We start from the raw sequence: 23003 nt of genomic DNA on the forward strand, positions 1-23003 counted from the left end.
GAGGCTGGATGGCCATCTGCCAAAGGTACTTTGATTGTGTTTTCCTGCATGGCAGGGAGTTAGACTTGATGGTCCTAGTCGTCTCTTCCAACTGTATGATTCTACAATGTGCAGCTGTCGCTTCACATAGTTCTGTGTTTCTGCACAGTTTGCCATCTTTGATTCTTATGCTGACAAAACCCGTTTCATCAGTGAGCCGCTAAAATCCTCCACAAGCTTATTGGTCACTACAGATGTAAAACTGGTGGAAATTTCAAAGCCACAGGGGCTTATAAAACAGAATGGAAATTTGTGGAATCAAACCAAAACTTTTAACTTATTTAACATGAAATTAATTACTTATAACTTCGTCAACATACACAGTTGTATTGTTTGGCACATTTATGAAATTCAGAAGTATAAATATCTTCATTTTCTAAGAGAAATTGAAAGCGTATGCAATAGTTGACAAAGAACTGCAAACTGCTACACCCTATGCTATTATAGCAAGTGTATCTTTAATTTCTGCTATCCGAGAGGTAGGGGGGAAAAGATGAAAGTAGAATACTATATTAAAAGAAAATACATTTATTTGAGCAGCAACTCTCAGAGCCATAATTGGCAGGGCTGCCTGCATGCTTAGATACTAAGCTAAAATTTGCAACATTGAACTCCGTAATAATGTGTCATTAAACACATGCTAATTATTGTCAATTGACATTTAAACAAAACCATCTTGTAAACTGTGTAGATGTCTACACTGTATGTTTTTCCCCACGAGTTTTTTCCTCAGAGTATCTCAGGCTCTACATTCCAAATGTGAAAAACCTCACCTTGAGTGTTTTTACTTATTGTTTGAATAGAAAACAAGTCATAGAAGGGGTTTTCCCCCATTGCCCCATATTTTGCACTAGAAAAATGCCTCAGATGAACAGAGAAGAGCTTCTTCCAGAATTTTTGGACACAGGCTTTCATTTGCCATATCTCACTTCAGAGCAGAAGTGACCCAAATGCTGGACACCATGAAAAATTTCTAGGCATGCAATAGCATTAAATACTGTATTAAAGAAGTAGCATTGCTATATTAAGAAGTAGCATTAAAACTACCCCTCGCTGTCTTTGCGCTAGCACAAAGGAACTGAGCACACCATGTAGCACAAAATTATTCTTCTGATACGAAACTAAATAAATGTGCTCTCTTGTACTTCAACAAAACGTTCAGTGAAGTGCTGTGCTGATGCAGCTTTTACGCTATTGCGTGTGCAAGAAGAACTGTGCTAAATACATTTCCTTTTCCACTCATGCAACCCTAAGGAAGGATGCGCTTGGGTTAAATTGCACTGAAATTTAAACCAGGTGAACTAAGCACAACCATTCTGACAGAATTCCACATTAGCCTCTTAAATCTAGTGGATTGCTCCAAGAAGTATCCTTGGAGGGGAGGGAAAAGAAACAATAATGAAACAGCAGTAATGAAACAAAAGGAAGAAAACATACAGGCAATGACATGAGGCAATTAAATTTGGCAGAGTGTCTTTTTATTGCATGTGTATGGTTGTGGGATACAAAAAAAGAGAGAACCAAACTTAAGTACTTGCATTTGGAAATTAGTAGTTCATTTGCACCGTTTACAGTTCTAGGATTCCAGTTTCCACTTGACCGTTAAAAAATTAGTTTTATTGTCAGTCTTCCCAAACACAAGCCACTTCCTATGCCCAAGAATGTCAATGTCATATTTTCACAACATGAAAGGACACACCAACACTTAAAAGAAAATTGTAAAAAGGTAATAATGGGTATTGGTGCTGATTAGATCAAGTTTGAAAGCCACATCTTACACACTGAAACAAGTGTTTAGTCCATCAGCGGAAGAAAGATGAAGGTCTTCGGGGCAGGGGGGACTCAGAAGGCATTGCACATTGTTAGGCTGGCCTTGAAAAAAAAGTTCTTACTGTGGCCTTCCCCCACCGGCTCCCTCACCTTACACACAGAATACCTCAGTGTATTTGCAGGCTTTCTGTCTACAGCCTTTGCCTACAAGCAAAAGTGTGTTGCAAGCCAACAAGTGTAAATAGTGAAATGAAAAGAAAGCCTGTGGTGGTTTGCTATACATATTTTCTGTCTTTTAAAAAAAATCCCCAAATCCCAAAGCCTTTACAAAAAAACCCCACCTGTTTTAGCATAAATCATTTTACATCCATGTCATCCTGTACATGACAGAAATCATACATCTAGACCTATTCTACATCAGCCACTATTTTCAAGAGACAGCCCCTCTCCTAGGCTTAAGCACACAGTGTTCTTAAAATGTTTAAATACTGCTTTGGAAGTGCTGACATTCATGGGCAGGGTCCCACCAATAGACATCCCAACAAGACCCTGTTTTACAGTTTGGGCACACACAGGAGACGAAGGCACATGATTCATCATTCACTCTCTTCTACATAGGATAGCTTGCGAGGACGTTTGCTCTTCGAACCGTATGTTAATGCTCCAGCACAAGTTGGACTGAGATAAAAGCCAAGAATTTACATAACAGATGCTAACTCCCCTAGGCTCTGCATGCTGAGCCTATACTCAGAGAAACTTACTATATAAAATACACTTATTTGCCAATCTAATATGATTCTAGTCCCTGGGTGTTGGCAGCAGAAACAGTTCCTCATTACCTCTTAGCATGCTTGGTCCTGTACGGCTCTGAGCCACACCCCTGCGTTCTAGGGTGAGCTTGGAGTTCTAGTTGAGAAGTAGCCATTATCGCGAAGAGACAATGCAGAAGAGGTAGATAGCCAAGTGGTAGCCCAACAGGGCCACCATGGACTTTATAAACTGCAAACAGGGATAACACCGTCATTAAGACCAGAAGGAACTGGAAAAATGTGCACATTTCAAATTACCCGCTCCCCAGGAGTTGGTGTTGCTTCAGATTCTAAAGCACAGTGTATAAATTTCTCCTCTTGATCTCTCTCTCTCCCTCTCCCTGCCAAGGCATTCTAGAAAAATGCACCCTTGCCTAGCAAGGGCCAAGGGTTAGCAATCTCACCACTTTGGACAATTGTTTCAGCTTTCTGGAGGGACTTTCCTCTTCTCACCCGATTCTCGTGTTGAGCTGCAAGGTAAGTGACTTGGCAATATAACCATTCCACAGTTTTTTCCTTTTCAAGCCACATAGCAGCTTTTCTGATGCATAAAAGAATATTCACTTGTGGCCAATAAAGGTTGAAGAGTGGAGGTCTTTAATATACACAAGTTATACGGTACTAATTTCTTAGCATTTTCTAAGACAACAAGGCTATATACAATCTGGTCTTGATCTCCCCCCAGGAGTCCTCAGATAAGACAAAGATAGCCCCCCCCCTCCCCTCTGTCCAATTTTACAGGTGATCTCTGTGCAAGAAAGCAGGTAAGGGTCTTATTCATCCAGATTGACTTTGGAAAAATATAGTCGTTCTCAGTGGCAAGGGGGCAGAGGTTTTCACTCAGTCTTATGGCTTTTTGTTTCTTTTCCCCCTTTAAAATGCAGCGAGAACGCGCGATGTCCAGAGACAGAAGAGAAATCCAAGCGACAAACAAAGTGTCCTTAAATTCAGTTCATTCATGCATAAAATTCTTCTTGTTTGTGTGGTTTTTGATAGCCTCCATTTGATTGTTTTGGTTCGTCCAGTGAATAGCTTCCTTCATCTTTTTTCTTCATTCGGTACAACATGAACCCCACTAGGAAACCAGCAAACAGTAGGCCTACCAGCCCACCAGCAATGACTCCTGTGGAAAAAGGACAGGATGAAGAGTTGGGGTTTTCTTCCCAAAGTAGCAATAATGAAACAAAGATCCATACTATCCCGGTCATTTACGATCAGCTGGAACTGTGCATAGCAGAGGGATGCTACCAATCAACATGGAGAAGTTCTACAATCCAGGTAAAGCAACCCGCACAGTCATCCTTTGGGAATGACACCCCTTTGGCCTATAGCCAAAAACTCTTAAGGAGTTGTAGAGTGCAACTGAGTTAAGACATTTTTATTCAGTGGCACAATGGAGAGTGGCAAGGTCCCATAAGAGTAAAGATCTCATGTGGATTTTTATTTCAAAAGAAAAATACTGCCACCTTAACACAGCAAACAAAGGAACATGGTGTCCACAGAGCCTGCTCTTAGCTACATCATACTATTGATGCTGAGGTATACTAGCTGCTCTTGGAATTCCCTGTATGCTAAGAACCAGAAAGACTTGAGGATTGCATAGAGCATCTTGATGTCACTTCTGGGTACAACCAGAAGTGATGTGCCCCCATCAACATTTTTGCTATTGCTGGAACAAACCCAATGGAGCTTGGAGAACAGGGCTGGTACTTTGCCTGATACCCCTACGGTGCAAAACCTAAGTCATTACCAGATTCCAGCTGTCAGATTGTTAAAAAAAAAAAGACCAGCTTGCTCCAAGAAGGGTTAACGGTACCCTATGGTCAATAGCCACTGTAAATAACAGCTTTCAGTATTATGAGTTGAGTTTCCTCAGTTATCACAATTATTTTTTCTAGAGCAGGGGTAGGGAACCTGCGGCTCTCCAGATGTTCAGGAACTACAATTCCCATCAGCCCCTACCAGCATGGCCAATTGGCCATGCTGACAGAGGCTGATGGGAATTGTAGTTCCTGAACATCTGGAGAGCCGCAGGTTCCCTACCCCTGTTCTAGAACAATGCTGATGCTTAATCTAATTGCAGACCTGTAACACTACCTCAGCTATTGTGGCACATGTAAACTGCACGGAGAAGAACAATTCTTCGCCACCACCAAGTACTTTTGCATACCTGCTAGAACATCTTTTCTGTCCATAAGTCCTTGGGAGGCCCCTGCAGATTTGGAATCTGGTGTTCCAGGAGCGAATGCTCTGCTTTCTGTTCCACGGTCTTCCACCATCCTGTTTTCTATTCCAAATTCTGTTTTTTCATCAGGTACACTAAACATGAAATCTTCCTGAAAAGAGAGCAAACACATCACATTTCTCTTCATTGTTTTATTCACAGTCTGCCTTTCTTACAGAGACCCAAGGCAGGTTAAAAAACCAGAGTAAAATGTAATCAATAAAAACATTATACCAAACACACTAAACAGTACAGCAACTGAAATTTGAGACATTTAACAGTTTTAAAATCACAGAATAAACCATTGGGAAGAACTAAAACCTGATAACATTAAGTTGCTTGGATAACTGAATTCTTACCTCAACTCCAGATCCATCTTCAGGTGACAAAACCTCTTCTTCAGGCTGAGAGGATATATCCTTGATGAGAACCAGTGATGTTGTGGTAGAACTGGTAGAATTCAGACTGTTAACTGTTGGCAGAATATCACTGGCAGGTGCTCCTTTCTCATTGCTACTTATATCATGGTGGACATCAGGGTGGACTTCAGGCTCAAGAATACCAACAGTACTATAAGTGTGTGAAGTAGTGACTGTGTGCATGGAAGGACTATGAGTTACTGGGACTCTTGCTGTTACAACTGCAGAGCTTGTTGTGGCTTGTTTGGTGAATATGTCCGCTTCCTCTTCTACAAACATCACTGGCTTATCAGTCACCAGATCATTCACAAGGAATACATGCATGTTTGTTGGGGATACAGGTACTCTTTGATGGTCTTCTGAAGGTCTCTCTGTTCCTTGGCCTTCAGGTCCATGATAGCCCACATCAGTAGCCACTGAAGGGATCAACGATACGTTTATGCTTTCCTGCGGTGGAAGATCCCAGGCATTCATAGACAGCAGAGAACCTAAAGCATCAAGATTTGTTTTAGCCAGTATTCTGGAGACCCACCACCATGGAGATAATACAAACAAGACTTAGCAGATAACTTTTGTAGGACTTGCACTCCACAGCTCAACTCTACTTCCCCCAAGGCCAGATTATAACAATTACTTAACTTATTTTCTTATTTTCCCCCAATGATGAAGAGAGGGTGAACTGCACCTGGGGCATGAACTGCCCGTGTGTGCCATCCCTGCCCCTGAAATGCCCCAACATGCCCCCCGCCCCTGACACACACACACCTGTGACTGCAATGGTGACGCCCGTGACAAGCTGCTCCGGATGTCCCCATTGCAGCTACGCACCTGTTTCCCCCTCTTTAGAATTTGACAAACTCTGTGTGCAAAGAATCACCAGATTCGATGATGTTAACATGAATTAGGTAGAGGAAGAAGAGGAAGAGTTTGGATTTATATCCCCCCTTTCTCTCCTGTAGGAAACTCAAAGGGGCTGACAATCTCCTTGCCCTTCCCCCCTCACAACAAACACCCTGTGAGGTGGGTGGGGCTGAGAGAGCTCAGAAGAACTGTGACTAGCCCAAGGTCACCCAGCTAGCCAACAGCAGCTTGGGATCCAAAGAACTGCAATCATAGCTCGGTTTTTCCTGCCACCTTTTACTCTCTCTTGAAGCCCCAAGCTTTATTGCCCCCACCCTTAAAGCTCTTCTCTGTGCTGGAAGACTCTTAGGAATGCTACAGATGGAACCCAGAGTTGGAAATTCATAAAAACCAGGTTGTTTGAGTGACTAGAAATGTTTTCCATTTTCACAACAGCACCTTAAGGATACAGCCCTCAATGAAAACCTTCCTTTAGAGCAAGGGTCTGCAATCTGCAGCTCTCCAGATGTTCATGGACTACAATTCCCATTTGCCATGCTTGCAGGGGCTGATGGGAATTGTAGTCCATGAACATCTGGAGAGCCGCAGGTTGCAGACCCCTGCTCTAGAGGGAGATTAACAGAAACTCGGAACGTAACTCCTTTATGCCCAAACAGATCAGGATTTTTTCAAAGACCCAGGCCCCCGCCTTCATACCTACCCTGTTTCCCCGAAAATAAGACATCCCCTGAAAATAAGATGTAGTAGAGGTTTTGCTGAAGTGCTAAATATAAAGCATCCCCTGAAAGTAAGACGTAGCAAAGTTTTTGTTTGGAAGCATGCCTGTCCACCAGAGCATGCAGCTGTGGAGTGGAAAAATAAGACATCCCCTGAAAATAAGACATAGTGCATCTTTGGGAGCAAAAATTAATATAAGACACTGTCTTATTTTTGGGGAAACAGGGTAGCAAAACATTTATTCTTCTCTAACTCCTTTCAGCAATCAGACCCTTGGAAATATTCCACTACTGACAGGAGTCTTGCAAAAGTGGATAATGCAGATTAAACATGTCTTTCGGGCCCTGTTCTTAATAAACAGTGTCCAGAAAAAAGTGTGTTGGTCACAACTAATCAAGACCATTTATGAAGTATACATACCTGCCCCAGAACCAGAGAAAGAATCGTCGTCATCACCTGATGAGTCCTGATCTTCGGGGGGTAGATTGAAGTCTGTGGTTTGCTGTAAAACAGAAAGTAGAGGAAATTTTAAGAACTTGTTCAGGGACCATTTTTCTGCAAAGGATGTTCTGCTAATGAAGTAACACTTGAATCGACACACATGGTCGAATGCTGATAAATTGTCCATCATTGAGCTTTGTGGGATGGAGGCACTGTGCATGCTTATGGGTTCTGTCAAATATTTTGCATACATTTATTTCCTTGTCAGGTAAGAGCCGGGTCTTGCCCCACAGAAGGCGGCAAAGCTGCCCTGAAACCGGACAAAGTAGCCAAACCACAGTGCTTTCACTTGCCCTGTAAGTGTATAAAAAGCTCTCACATATATGAGGAATGCTCATTACAGGTTAGCAGCCTAAATAGCCCAGTTCAACCTCAGCTTGTCAAGGCTTAGAGCACTGTCCATGGTTAGTACTTGAATAGGGGACCAGAAGAAGAAAGAACATTTATTTATTCTATGCTGCCCTATTCCAAAGGGCTCAGGGCGGGTTACAACTGTTAAAAACACAATAAAACATCCAGACACAACGTTAAATATTAAAACTATAAAAACGCCTAAAGCAGTTGCATTTATACCTTGCTTTACTCAACCTACGGAGTCTCAAAGCAGCTTACAATTGCATTCCTTCCCCTGTACACTACAGACGCCTTGTGAAGTAGGTGAGAGTTCTGAGATAGCTGTGACTGGCCCAAGGTCATATGGCAGGCTGCATGTGGAAGAGCAAGGAAACAAAACCCGGTTCACCAGATTAGAGTCCGCCACTCATGTAAAGGAGTGGGAAATCCAACCTAGTTCTCCAGATTAGAGTCGGCCACTTTTTAACTACTATACCACGCTAGCTCAGCAAGAAAGACTGGAAATGGAAACCCTCCCCTGCTCGCTTCTTGCCTTGAACACCTCTGGGGTTATCATGCGTGAGTTACCACTCTTCTTTTTCTGAATTATAGGCTAACCATGAGTCTCTGCCTTAGATAAGGCTGCCACTGAGAACCATTATGGGCTATAGCTTCATTATTTGAGAATATATCAATTGTCCAGCTTTTGAACAGACAGATTACAAGCATTTATATTGAATTCACTGTGCCTGTGTATCAAATCTGATCTGTAGAACTACAGGAGGATCCATACAGTTGGATCCAGTGTTCAGAGGAAAGCACTGATGGCCTGTTTTCCCCTCCCCCCAGCAGTTATACGCTAACATAGGAACCAGCTTTCTCAGGTCAGAAGGGAGGTGGGTCAGAAAGTGGAGATGAACCATGGCTCTCATTTGAGTGAATTGCTGGAACCAGACTATAGCACACATTTTTTACACAGTGAAAAACACCAGATTTAAACTTAGGATGGCCTCAATGCCAGTTCCCTCCTGGAAGTAATTGAGTTAGTCTTCCAAGGGGAAAATTTTTACAACACCAATGAAACCAGTCCACACAGAGAAACTGCTGTATGAATGCAATGCTAGAGTAGATCGCTGCCATTTCTGCAGCTTGTGTGAGGTTGCTCTCATGTAGAATAGCTGAGGTTGCATTCACATGGGCCATTGAAAGCTCTCTGTCTCTGCAGCCCTTCTCCTAGTGCGGTGGTACCTGCGTGCAATGCTAACACACACTGAAAAGGGCCTACCATTTCTGAACCAACTCCTGAACTTTACAGTTCTGTATGACTTCAGCCTTTAAGTCTCCTCGTCAGTTCTACTGCATAAGTTACCAAAGACCACATCCAATACATGCTGAACTGCACCTCTGACATCATAAAAGGCAGACATCCACCAACAAACTACATACCGGTACATTAAAATAGCCTCACAATGCCACTTCTCCCTGTCATGAATTAAAAAGAAGCTATTTTCTACCAGTGCTCTAAGCTCTGAAGATCTTTTATATGGGTCTAATTTGATATAACGCTGACCTACTTCTACACATGCTCACACACACTTGGGCTTTCTCGAGAGAAAGCAGGCTACGGAATACTGCTCTGAGAAGTGAGGATGTGTTTACTTTTCCCAGAAGGGTTGTACAGAAATCTGCTTTCACATAGTCCTATGTGATGTTCAGTAGTTATTGATTCCTAGCAAGCCATGCATAACAAATCCTTAAAATCTAAAACAGCTTCTAACTAGTTGCTGGTTGGAAGAGTTTACAGCCGACCCTTGTAGCCATACCAACCATCACGTGCTGATTCTAATTGGAACCCTGTTGTAGAAGCTTGTTCTGTGCAGGTGCACGATTAGCTGAAATACAATTCTCAATACTAGAGGTAGCTAGATGGGTGGAAAGGTTTAATCTTATGAGCCAGCCAGGAGTGCTTGTTATTTTGCACCCTCCAGACAATTTTGACTATACATTATGAGTTATCAAGTCGAATGTCAGAGGCTGATGCAAGTGAAACCTTCCCCTTTGCAGTCCGAATAGCTGCCAATTTTCAACTGACAACTTGATTTCCAGCCCTTGGCCATCCGACAGAGGTCTGCGTTTAACTTTTGCACCCTCTTGCAATCCCATCTGGCCCCTGTCACCCAGACAGCTGAACTATATAGCATTCACAAAGGGTGACAAATAAATGATTTGCCACCTGCAGGAAACAGGAACCTTTATAAAAAAAGCACAAACAACTGTTGGCCTCTAGCTTGGTTTCAATAAGCACCTACAGAATGAAGAACTGGCAGCTCAAGTCGTTTTTGAACGGCTGCTGGTTGTGCCACCCTGGACCTACCTCTTTGCTAACATGTCCTTCTTTAACAGCAACATGGCGAGCTGTGTTTGGGGGGTGGGGGTGTGTGCTTCAGTCGGCTCACAAGCCTGATAAGCTCTCCCAAGGGGCTTTGATCAGGGCCGGCGAGCCTTCTGAGATGTTGCTAGCTGAGGCAAATACCCCCTCGCTCAGTGCTGGGTCTGCTGGGGGCTCACCACCCGTGGCAGTCTGCCCTCTCCCCCTGGCCCAGCCTGACCAAGTGACATTCATGTCATATTCGGCCCTTGTAACAAATGAATTGAACACCCCCGATTTACAGGAGGTGGTGATGGCCACTAACCTGGATAGCTTTAAAAGGGGCTTGGACAGATTTATGGAGGAGAAGTCAATTTATGGCTACCAATCTTGATCCTCTTTGATCTGAGATTGCAAATGCCTTAACAGTCCAGGTGCTCGGGAGCAACAGCCGCAGAAGGCCATTGCTTTCACATCCTGCATGTGAGTTCCCAAAGGCACCTGGTGGGCCACTGCGAGTAGCAGAGAGCTGGACTAGATGGACTCTGGTCTGATCCAGCAGGCTAGTTCTTATGTTCTTATGTACAGGATTCATAAAACACCTTCCTGGCGAAAATAAATTTCTGACAATGTTGTTAGGATTGTACGTGTGTTTGACCTCTAAGGAAGACCAACTCTGGTTGTAACGTGTTACGTCCTTCTGTTACGAGCTATGTGTAACCATTTATGTGATCTATATGATTGTTTTTTCACACAGTTTTTAATGACTATAAAGCGCTTTTTAACTTAAAGACTGTGTGCACTCTGTAGTAAACACTGATTATATATTTCACTTTATTGTCTTCTTGGTTCCTTAACCTTGTTGGTTCCTGGCTTGTTTGTCAGGCTCGGTTTTTATTTTTCCACCTTTTCATAGGTATTGCCTGATACAAGGCAGCCAGAAATGAGGGTCAAAGTTTCCTGAGAAGAAGCAGTTTGGAGAGTTCAGGTACTGGTACATGCAACTGGTTCTTTTAAGAACGTCTGAGGAGGAAAAAAGGATCACTGTTTCTTCCAGCTCCCCATGTGGGGACCAGGGATGGAATGGAACCCCTTCCCCCTCCAAATCCATTAATTTTAAAGTGGGACATTTAGGGATCAGGGCACCCTATCCTACAGAGAGGAAAATCGTACACGTTAAACCTTCTGGACAAATCATGATGATAGAATTCCTAACAGTATACTAGTGGTCTTCAAGTAAAGGGTTTGGAGGTATGTCCAGAGTTACCAGATGTTCATGGACTACAATTCCCATCAGCCAATTGGCCATGCTGGCAGGGGCTGAAGGGAATTTTAGTCCATGAACATCTGGAGAGCTGGAGGATGCAGACCCCTGATTTAGACAGATAACCACAGCCTTGGACTAAATGTGAATAAGGTTACAATCCTGGTTCGTCCTCTTCCTGTAATACAGTTCTGATACATGTAATACACGCTTGCTGCTCAGTGAGACTTCGGTCTGCAAAAGTTTGAAGACCACAATCCTCCACTGTGCCTACATCTTAAAAATACCCCTAAAGATGCATACCACACACTATTAGAGATTACGGCAGCTGGCCAGTACTATACTGCTGCTGGAAGACTGATTTATGGACTAGGCCTGTACACAAAAATAAATGTCTCTTTAAGACAATTGATTCTAGCAGCAAGTACTGTAGCATAAGTTAGAGATGACCAACTATTTATGAACTCCGGCTACGGACAGCTTTATAAGACAGGGAGAGGCAAAACTTACAACCTTGAAATTTGAAGAAACGCCTTGAAGAACTCCAACTGTATTATTATCCATTCTATATGCTTTTCAGCTGCCGCCAATTATTCTGTTTCAAGCAGTTTTTCAACTGCTTATATAAATCCCCAGACCTTGGTTTAAGTTGCTTATAAAGCAGTAGCAGACCTCCAAGTAAAAAGGATCTATTGCCAGACGGGGCTCTGCAGAAATAAGCATCTAGACCAAGGGTCTATAACCTGCGGCTCTCCAGATGTTCATGGACTACAATTCCCATCAGCCCCTGCCAGCATGGCCAATTAATCATGTTGGCAGAGGCTGATGGGAATTGTAGTCCATGAACATCTGGAGAGCCGCAGGTTGCAGACCCCTGATCCAGACCAATTCTTGTCCATCCTGAGCTACATGCTGATACCCATTACAGAAGAATGCTGGAACAATAAATACTTTATGACAGTTATAGTTCCCATTCACAGTATGACATTGTTCAATACAGTGTCAGCCTAGGGTCTGGGAAACTCACACCAAATGTCCACTGCCCTGGAAGTTTGCTGGGTGACCTAATGGACCTCACAGGGTTGTTGTCATAAGGATACAATAGGGCAGAGAAATTATGTAAGCTTTGGGTCCCCATTGGGGAGAAAGGCAAGATATAAATGAAATAAATATTGATATCTACCTTGAACATATGTAATAAAAAGGCAGAACAAAGGTTCTTCTCTGTGCCACAGACAGAAGCACATCTTGCCGTAACATACCTCTGAAGATGTCAGCCATAGGTGCGTGCAAAACATTAGGGGAAAAAGTGCCCAGGCCACAGCTGCCTAGCCGGGAAAACCCACAACAGCCAGTTTCACACAAGGTTTGTGTATGATCACACATGATAGTCAGTAGTGTGGAGCCTCACTTTATAGTACGGGGTAGGACTGCATGATGGGACTGCCCTCCTTCAGAAAATCCCTGAATATGCAACCACTAGTGTGTAATTCCCTAACCTTCCTTCCCCCCCTCCCCCCCAAAGAATAACCAGTATTCTGGCTACAAGAATCGTTCATACATTTTTTGCACCTGTACTGTGGAACCTCGGTTTTCGTCAGCAATCTGTTTGGCAGGCGCTGGCAAAAACCAAAACCAACGAAAACCGAGGCACCATAGGGCCACCCGCCTTGCAGTCCTGGATCGCTCTTTATTGGCGCGGTTTTGATGGATAGCAGGCGACGGAAACCAACAAAAACCAAGGCGATAGATGAAAACTGCGTCAACTTTTTTGCCCAGGCAATCGACAAAAAACTAAAAGAACGGAAAGCGAGGGCGACAAAATGCAAGGTTCCACTGTAGTTTGAAATTGTACCATTCAAACAGTTTTCTCTCAAGAGATGCTAGAGCGAAGACCACCAAGGGTACCAAACGGAAGTTCGTGAGCTGTTTAGCTGATAGCTTCATTTTTTGGTGCCTTTCTTAGTCCTTGATCTGTTTCTAGGACAGAACAAACCTTGGTGGGGAGCAATTTTAATACATTCAAAGGCGATGCTTTAGCAGCTGAAGATTTTCTCATTACTCAGAAATAGCTCATTAAAGAGAAGGCTCATGACCCTCAAACCAGACCAGTAAGACATTGTTCATTTTGTACTGCGAGGAAGCATTACCAACCGGAGGGACTAGCACTAGCTTAACGCCAATCATGCAACACAAAGCAAGCAACCCACCAAAATTGCCTTTTGTGAAAAAGCAAGCAGACAGGAAATGCTTCAGCAGCCACCAAACCACCAATTTAATTTATCAAACTCGACCGGGTTAATAAGGGAAAGTGTATGCGCAACTTGGCATGGCCGCTTTTGTAACCGGCAAATGAAAAGCGGGATTAGGCTACGCTCCAAAAGGAAACTTTCCTCTCACTGTTATCACCTTTGCTTTGTCGTAACTGCTGTACCTGCCGCCCACACCTCAGACACTTTGGCATGCACCTGATCAGACAGCAGGGATGTCCTTGGGAGGGAGAGGCAAGGTGGATTTTCCATGCTGAGTCACCCATCTCAGACACAACAAAGGTAGAAACTGGACACTGTGTGGGCAGGCAGACGGAGCACTCTGGTGCTAGATTCTGATCAAGAGGATGGATTATGGTGTCCAGACAGGGAGAACCCCTTGCAGCCAAGGGCTTTGCCGTGGCGGGGCTGGGGGGTTCCTTTTCCACCAGAAGGCTTAATCCACCCACTTATCTGGCTGCAGTACGTCACCAGCAGATGGAAGACGGTCACTGTAAGGTTTCTACTCAAGGCTAGTGAAATACTTTTGAGTTGGAACAACATTTGTTGTTATTCCTAACCATTTCACAAGCCACATCCCTCCCTTACAGATATACTGTGCCCTATAAAATAGTAATGTACTTTGCACCATTTCACTGCTAGTGGGAAGGGAAGATATGTTTTTGGAGAGGATGGTAGCCTGCCCCGTCCCCTCCATAGACAATAGCTTCTTGTGCTTCTGGGCTGGATGCAGTGGGGAAGAATCCAAAAGAACAAGCAAGGTTTATGAGACTCAGCAGCCTTTTGCCTTGATGAACTTCCATATTCAATGGATTCACAGCCTATGTGATCATTCCCGCCTCCCCTCCACATCCATCCATGCTCTGTCCACCTTTGAAGTTCAACACAGGGTGTGTTTTAAATGGACCAGCTGCAAAGAATGCAGTGTCCATAATGAAGTTTGTACAGACAGTGGCTTCACTAATAAGTATATGCCGGTTTATCACCTCCCAGTTCCCTGAATAGCCCTTTTTAAAATAACTGTAAGTTTTTCTGTTTTTAATTTGTTTATTTTATTAGATTTCTATTGTATTATTCAAGTGCTTACACTGATCCAACAAGTACCTATTAATCCACGAGCTGACTTCTAAAGATTCAACCATTCCAAGAGTTTTTCAGTAAGAATAATCTTGGGAGAGACCACAAAAATATTGATGAGCATTTCAAGCGATACATGGTTAAGACAAGGGAAAAAAAGGGGACAGGGGTAACCGTCAGTATGTTGCAGCAAAAATAGGACTCTTATGGCTATATCACTGCCCACAAGGGAACCTGGCAATCATTGCTACTATTGGTAAAGAAAGCACCATTAGAAATTTAACTTTCTTTTGCAGATTTCCATTGGGGTAAAAAGAATGCTTGGACTGAGGTGGACCTGTTCTACTACAGGTCCCTCTCTGAAAGATGTGGCATCTACATACCTACATACATCTACAACCCACTTCTAAGATAATTCAATAAAAATCTTAGCCTTCACACTTTCGTCTGTTAATATTGTTCAAAAGGCAGAATGTGTTATAAGCATACATTTCTAGACTTTCATTTTTCCACTGAGAACAGTCTGATAGTAAAGGGAGTAGTGTATAGTCCAGAGGACCTTGATGAGGCACTCGCCAAATCTTTTCCTGATGCCCACCAAGTATCTTCAGGAAATGGGTGGGTCCAGTGGGACCTTTGCCCAGAAGGGCTTCTGAATGCCTCTGCAGATTTTTAAATGGCTTCGGCCACAGCTGCTGTAACAGCACAAAGATCCTCGCAATGTGACTGAAGGTAAGCTGTGAATATGCAAGAATGTATTTTAAACAACATGCTCACTTTAAAAGGCATTCTATTAACTGAAATGCTGATGTTATTATTAGATTTATGCATAAGTTCATTCCCTGACATTTTGTGGTTGGCTCTGCTTCCTATAGCAGCCATGTTTTGGTTGTACACATGTGCCAGAATTCCAAAAGAATTAAAAGGGTGGGAAATCTTACAGTCTATTCCAGTGATGGTGAACCTTTGGCACTCCAGATGTTATGGACTACAATTCCCATCAGCCCCTGCCCGCATGGCCAATTGACCATGCTGGCAGGGGCTGATGGGAATTGTAGTCCACTGCTTATACAGAACCAAAGAACTCCGCCTACCTCTGAATCTATTCCATAGAATACAGACGAAGTAGAACAGCTACAGTTAACTGGGAACCTATTTTTTTAAAAAACACAACTGAGCAAACAATTATTTCCCACAGTGCTTGTAAAACCATTGCATGCACAGCACTAGACACAAAACATTAGCATTTCAAACAGTGAGGCCCTGCCTACACATGTAGCAGAGAACAAGGTGTTAGAAGCGCTAGAGTGTTCTCTGACTGAAGGTGGTGTTGGGGAGATAATCCATTTTGAATACTTGCGTGCAAAAAGACTACGCACATAACATGCTGCAAGTGTAGAACTGGAACAGCAAACAGCATTCCTTGACATGCCAGCTTACTCAAAAGGTAATCCTCCTTTTCTCTCCTCTAGAAATGGGAACTGTTTCCTCCACCATTTCAAATCACAGTATAAAGAAACTCAAACTACTGTAATGTTATTATTTTTTGGGTGGGGGGAGAGCTGCAAAGTTCCTATTCCATGATAAGAGTCTCCCATCATTACCTCCAGCTATTGTTTATCTTGCATGAGCTCAACAAACCGAGATTCCTCCACTCCCAAGTTTTTGTCATATTCAAAAAGTGTTAACTCAGAATCATGACATCATCACCTGCCTCATCATTTAATTGCCACACCAGTTTCACTGTGCCCTAGGTTCAAACCCGTTCCTACGTGCCTCAGTGATCACCATATAATTATCCTCAGTGACTTAAGGGCAGACACAGATGGTCAACCTGAAAATAATTACAGTAATGGGATGTTCAACTAGCCAGATTCTTATGGAGAAGACTATATATAATTTTTTATAAACACAATTCATCTGCAAACCATGTGCTATTTCGTAAGATAGGCCGACTTAGTCTGTACGTTTCAGCATATTCCGTACATTTCAGATGTTGAGAGGAGGGAAAGGCTGAAATTCAAAAGTCACGTGGCTGGGCCAAGGCAACTCCACAAATTCACAGCAGGGAGGAATTTCCAGATCACAGGCAAGAACCAAAGGTATGAAGCCAATTTTACCCTTTCCCCTGTGGTTGGGTGAGTAAATAGCAAGCATTGTGTCCATAGGCCTCGTCTACATTTGCTTGAGGCCTGCAACAAGCTTTACTGCCCCTTCAGAAGCTTCTGTTCCATCCCAGACTACACAGGTCCTACCCTTATACTTTCTCATGCAGGTGCAGGAGGAAGACTTAGACACGAGCATATCTGCGGGGTGGAGAGGAGGCATACGACCTGAGAGTCACTTTTGAATGTCATACGAGGGCGCCTTTCGAGCCTTCTCCCCCCACCTCCCCAGAGCAAGAAGCAGGGCACAGCAGCGCGCAGCCTGGCCAGCCTTCCTGTGGCCCGCCCAACAAGCAGGGCCTGGTGGGAGAGGGGTAGTGGTACTGCTGGTGAGTACTAGGCTATGACAGCAAAGGAGCCCTCCTGCTGGGATGGCAGAGTGCAGCCTGGCCAGGCCTCCCGCAGAGTAGGACCCATTAGAGGTGGGGCAATGCCAGCAGGCAGTGGGACATGGTAGCAAAGGAGTTGCCCTGATGGCCAAGTAGAGGTGGGTCCAGAGGAGTATCACTGCTGCTGCTGAGGCCACTGCCTCCTTTTCCCAGGCTGCTGAGGTGGCAAGTGAACCAGTGAGGGAGCGGGAAAAAAAGACTGAGTAGGGTCTACATCTAGGCCCGTGGTGGCGAACCTTTGGCACTCCAGATGTTATGGACTACAATTCCCATCAGCCCCTTCCAGCATGGCCAATTGGCCATGCTGGCAGGGGCTGATGGGAATTGTAGTCCATAACATCCGGAGTCCCAAAGGTTCACCACCACTGATCTAGGCCAGGGGTAGGGAACCTGCGGCTCTCCAGATGTTCAGGAACTACAATTCCCATCAGCCTCTGTCAGCATGGCCAATTGGCCATGCTGGTAAGGGCTGATGGGAATTGTAGTTACTGAACATCTGGAGAGCCGCAGGTTCCCTACCCCTGATCTAGGCTGAGGTTAACAGCCCAAGCAGCCATGAGTGTTGGGACTATGAAGCCCATGTCCCAACCTGTAGATAAGAAGGGGCTGATTCTCCCCCTCCCCCCACCATGGGGCTGCCTCCCTTGAGCCAGCAGATGGGTTGGCACATGCTCCAGTGAGCTGACTCTTACTGCAAGCACGTCCCTCTTTCCGAGCTTGCAGGTTCTTTTCTCTCCTCCCCATGTCCTAAAATGTTGCATTTGTCCAACTGTACCATTTGCTTCCTCTTTCTGCTCAAAGGGAGCTTGAATTCCCACAGTGAGAAACAGTAAACGCCTGATTGCTAGGAGGAAGCAGTGTTAGTGTAGGGTGGGGGTCTGGTCTTGGTCTCTACTGCCTTGTTTGTGGACTCTCTGGGGCAACTGGTTGGCCACAGTTTGTGTGAAACAGAAGGCTGGACCAGATAAAACCAGGGTTTGAGTACAGGAATTTGATAGTACAATTCTAATAGCACTTTCCTGGGAGTAAGACCCAATAATAACATAGGTGTTACTCCAGAGTAGACCTACTTAGAATGGCACCATTAAAGCCCCAAGTGGTTGTATCTAAGCTTGACATTACCACTCCAGCAGCTAAGAAAAATCTAACCTGGGTGTCTCAGTAAGTAGTAGAGGGCTTGTTCTGTGGTAGAGAAAGCAGATATAAAAAGAACCTTTTGTTCCTTTCCCATAATACTAGGACTGAAGTTGATGGGTGACTGATTTGGGGTGAAAAGGGAAATTCTTCTTTTACTCAATAAGTAATTAAATTGTAGCATTCACTGTCAATGGTGTAGTCAGGGCCTTAATAATAAAGGAATTTCAGGCAGGTTCATGAAGAATAGGCCTAGCAATAGCCAGAAGCCAACATGAACAAAGGGAATCCCCGTGTACAAGAAGCAATCTCTGAGGAAAGTGCCAGGAGGCAACATCAGAAAGGCCCCAACTTCTGTGACCTGTGCACTGACCCTCCAAAGCAACTGGTTGACAGCAGCATGAAACAGGATGCTAGACAAGATGATTCCTGCTCTGATCCAACAGGGCACTTTTGAATATACCTGAAATGAGATCTTCATGTTACGTTTCTAACAAGGGACACATTTTCCAGTGGGGCAACTGAGGTATATAACATTACTCTGGGTCTTAGCTTTTACTTTTTGCACCCATTTACAATAATTAGTATCAGACCGCATGGGAAACACCTGTTGAGACATGGATGTGCCCAGAGGTGGGATCCAGCAGGTTCTCACAGGTTCCCGAGAGTAGGTTACTAATTATTTGTGAGTGCCAAGAGGGGGTTACTAATTGGTGATTTTGCCACATGATTTTTGCCTTAGTTATGCCCCTCCTCTCAGCAGTAGTGCACAGAACTTGAAGCAGTCTGGCAGGAGGTGCACCAGCATGCGTGGCAGCCTGCGCCTGCGTGCATTCGTTTCCCGCCAAAGGACCGGCGCAGCGGCTGCGTCCTTGCCACAGCCCCGCCCAGGAATACCCCACCCCCGGAATGCCCGGCCATGCCCCCGTCATGCCCCGCCCAGCCCCATTGGCGCTACGCCACAGTTTGAATCCCACCACCATGGGAACCTGTTACTAAAATTTTTGGATCCCACCACTGGATGTGCCCCTTTGTTGAAAAAGAGATCCAAAGCACATGCTTAGGAAAAGATAAGGAGATTGTCTTGTATTTTTGAGCTAATATTAACGTGCAATTATTTAAAAAATGGATGTCACATGCTTGTGTGGGGGGAGGGGGGCGCAAAAATCCGTTCTTGGCTCTGACTCCATTTTCTGAAGATACACTCAGACAGATTCACACGGTTCCTAAAACTGCATGTCATTTTTCACCCTTCAAAAGGTTATCAACCCAAAGCCATGAAGGTTAGCCACTGATACTACTGATCTGCATATACTGCTAAAGGAGATAAGCCAGCTGAATGACATTGAACTGTCTGAGCTTTTTCACCTGGCTCAGACAACAGTGCGTAGGCAGAGGACCTTCCGCTGACTATCGCCATGAGCCATCCTCAAGGATTATAACAGAGAGTCTTGATGTGATTAAAATTGTAAGGGGTCATCCTCAAACTTGATGCAAGACAGAAATAGATCTAATCAATATGTTCAAACAGTAGGGAAGTTGGCACTTGGCACTCCAGACAGGTTAGAAGTAAAGTCTCCATTCAAGTTTCACTTCAGATACAAACGCTGGTTAATTGGCCTTAACAAAACCATTCTCTTTGCTTTGACCCTGTATCTGAAATGAACCAACCCTGACCTACACAGTTATTGTAAGGATCACCAAAGTTATATGAAGCACTATATAAATTCCAGGGAAGGAGTAATACACCACCAACAAAATCAAGTAGTAAAACTAGACTACGCCAGCCTAACAAGAGGAGAGTTGAGTATTTGTATAGTCATACCGAAAAAGCAGCTGATGTGGTGTAGTTGTTTAAGCATCAAACTACTAGGATCTAGGAGATCCAAATTCAAATCCGTACTTTTCATGGTACCTGCTGAGTGATCTTGTGCAGGTCATACCCATTTGCCTTACCTACCTCATATGGTAGTTGAGAGGATCAAAAAGGACAGAGCAGAGCTGTAGCGAGGTGAACTGAGCCCGAGGCATGCGTGCCGCCTGCGCCCCTGCCACATCCGCCCCAGAATGCCCTTGCCACGCCTTCATCACGAACACACACCCCTTGGGGCTACACCACTGGGACAGAGCCACCAAATACACCACCCTAAGATGCTTGGAGAAAGGGCATATACCCGTGGGGGCGAACCTTTGGCACTCCAGATGTTATGCACTACAGTTCCCATCAGCCCCTGCCAGCATGGTCAATTGGCTATGCTGGCAGGGGCTGATGGGAATTGTAGTGCATAACATCTGGAGTGCCAAAGGTTCACCACCACTGGTATATACTAAGAAGTGTACAGTAGATTGGGAGCTGCTGAATCCCTTCACAAAGATGCTTAGCATGTCGGATTTAGACTATTCTTTCTGGCATATTATTTGTTATATGCAGGGAAGTCTGTGGTTGAAAGATTACATATTATCCAAGCCTTCCCATCCCAATCATATATCTTCAATCCCAATCATAGATCTTAGTTTTCCACCCAATTCAGATGGCATTGATGGATCGTTAACCCATGTCAGATGACTCCCCGTTACCAGAAAAACTGTCATGGTTCCATCTGAATTCATAAACCTGATCTCAGAAGTTTCCAACAGAGTGGAACTCACTAGTTTTTATAGTTTATCCCACCTATCTCCTACACCAAAATCTGGATGAAATCAGCATGTTTACCAGTAAGACGCAGATCTAACTGCAAAACTTGCAGAGCCTGGTAAGGAACTGCTCTCCCTGATGAGGCATGAACTAAACTGGAGTCCAAGAGGGGCGTCCAAGCAGTTCCCAGGAAGTGACGAAAATCAAGTCCTGCCTCCCTGAGAACTGGCTGGGAAACACCCATTCAGATGTCCTCCCCCTCCAGTAGAAGAGTTGGATTTATATCCCCCCTTTCTCTCCTGTAAGGAGGCTCGAAGGGGCTTACAAACTCCTTTCCCTTCCCACCTCACAACAAACACCCTGTGAGGTAGGTGGGGCTGAGAGAGCTCAGAAGAACTGTGACTAGCCTAAGCTCATTCAGCTGGTTTGTGTTAGAGTGCACAGGCTAATCTGAATTTTCCAGATAAGCCTCCACACTCAGGTGGCAAAGCAGGGAATCAAACCTGGTTCCTCCAGATTAGAGTACACCTGCTCATAACCACTACACCCCTGCTGCTCCTTAGCCTATTGATAGTACCTTCAGTGGCAACACTGCTTCAGACCCAAGCATACCCTCATACTTTGGGCTGCTTGACCCCAATAACATCAGTAGGAAAAAGCTCATATAAGCATACCAAATTCTGTACAATAGGGACCCTTGTGTGATGAAGTGTGATTTTACGAGAATGTGCAAGTGTAACACTTATATACTTATCATAGCAGAACGATTAAGTCTACTACCTAAGGTTCTAAAGACACAGTACAAACTAATGCAACATTAATTATTTTTATTTATTTATTAAATTTATATCCTGCCCTTCCCAATAGGGATCTTGCAAGATCAACAGAAAAGTAGGAGAATGTATTGTAAGTTTGTACAATGCCACATTTTTTGTGAAAGGATATCATGAGAATGTTAACACTAGTTCTACAATCCCAGCCTATATTCTGCTATAAAGTTCTCTCTCACACACACACACACAAAACACCCGTCTTACTGAGGATCCCTTTGTGACATACTTCAGATTTAATTCCCTAACCAAGCAAATCGCCTTCATAAGATAATGTAGTGCTTCATTTCCAATAATGATCTCACAATTCCAGCCATATTACACTCCTAAATTTTCCCTACTTAAAGGGAAGTATTAATAAAATTATCCAACTGGGGGTATAGAAAAAAATTCTGTCTGAGCTCTGATTTTAAAGATATGTGTATATTCCTAATAAGGTCAGATTTCTGTTGGAGGTCCAGTCTACAAAGAGAAGCAGACATTTTGTTTCCTCACACACTGTACTATCAAGCAAGCATTTTTGACATCATACATGATTTCAGCACCATGAAAGATGTAGCCACTACAAATTAGCTATTTAACTGTATGTTGTTTCTTTTGGTGCTTGTTTAAGGATAGTGTTACAGAAGCACAGTTCTTTTTTCTGTTCTTCTGACTGCAACAGTTCAGTCACCACTGTGAGCAACGCAACAAAAGATGAACATGGCAATACCACGGAGTCACCTTTGCAGCTAAACCGTGTAGCCATGTCTAACATTCGTTTTCAAATTCTGCATTTTGTCTGAGGCACATCACAGATATTTGAGACAAATCTCAAATAAAGATGCTTTTGCACTACAGTACAAATGTATTTTTAAAGAAACGACAACTATTCATTTGGGACCAAGATTCAAAAGATGGAAATTGTTTTTTTTCTTAAACTTGGTGAGAAATTCCTCTGTGGAGACATCATTCACATATCTCTGTTATGTTGATGTATGATGGCAGAGGAGGCATTTTTTTTACTTCAGCTTAAAAACAGCTGTTCACAAAGCAGCAAGAAGTGTCCTGCACCTTTATCAGAAGTTGTTACATTAAAGTGGGGAAAGAGCATACAAGATAACCTGACAGGGTCTGGAGACTCTCAAGAATTACAGGCACATTGAAGTTAGCACAAGAGGTTACCGAAATGTCTAAAAAGCCACACATCTAAACACAA

The 23003-nt window shown here is 43.8% G+C and overlaps 1 protein-coding gene across 1 annotated transcript in view; it reads right to left on the reverse strand.

Moving 5' to 3' along the window:
* Positions 1-1495: 1495 nt before the first annotated feature.
* Positions 1496-23003, reverse strand: part of SDC1 (syndecan 1) — a 30033-nt gene continuing 8525 nt past the window's right edge. The window contains exons 2-5 of the mRNA XM_048499078.1: positions 7260-7341; positions 5202-5749; positions 4789-4954; positions 1496-3741 (exon numbers count right to left, since the gene is read on the reverse strand). Of these exons, the coding sequence (XP_048355035.1) occupies positions 3575-3741; positions 4789-4954; positions 5202-5749; positions 7260-7341 (963 nt within the window). The 3' untranslated portion in view covers positions 1496-3574. The remainder of the gene's footprint in view (positions 3742-4788; positions 4955-5201; positions 5750-7259; positions 7342-23003) is intronic.

The sequence above is a fragment of the Sphaerodactylus townsendi genome, linkage group LG01 (genome assembly GCF_021028975.2).
Source record: "Sphaerodactylus townsendi isolate TG3544 linkage group LG01, MPM_Stown_v2.3, whole genome shotgun sequence".
Taxonomy (NCBI): domain Eukaryota; kingdom Metazoa; phylum Chordata; class Lepidosauria; order Squamata; family Sphaerodactylidae; genus Sphaerodactylus; species Sphaerodactylus townsendi.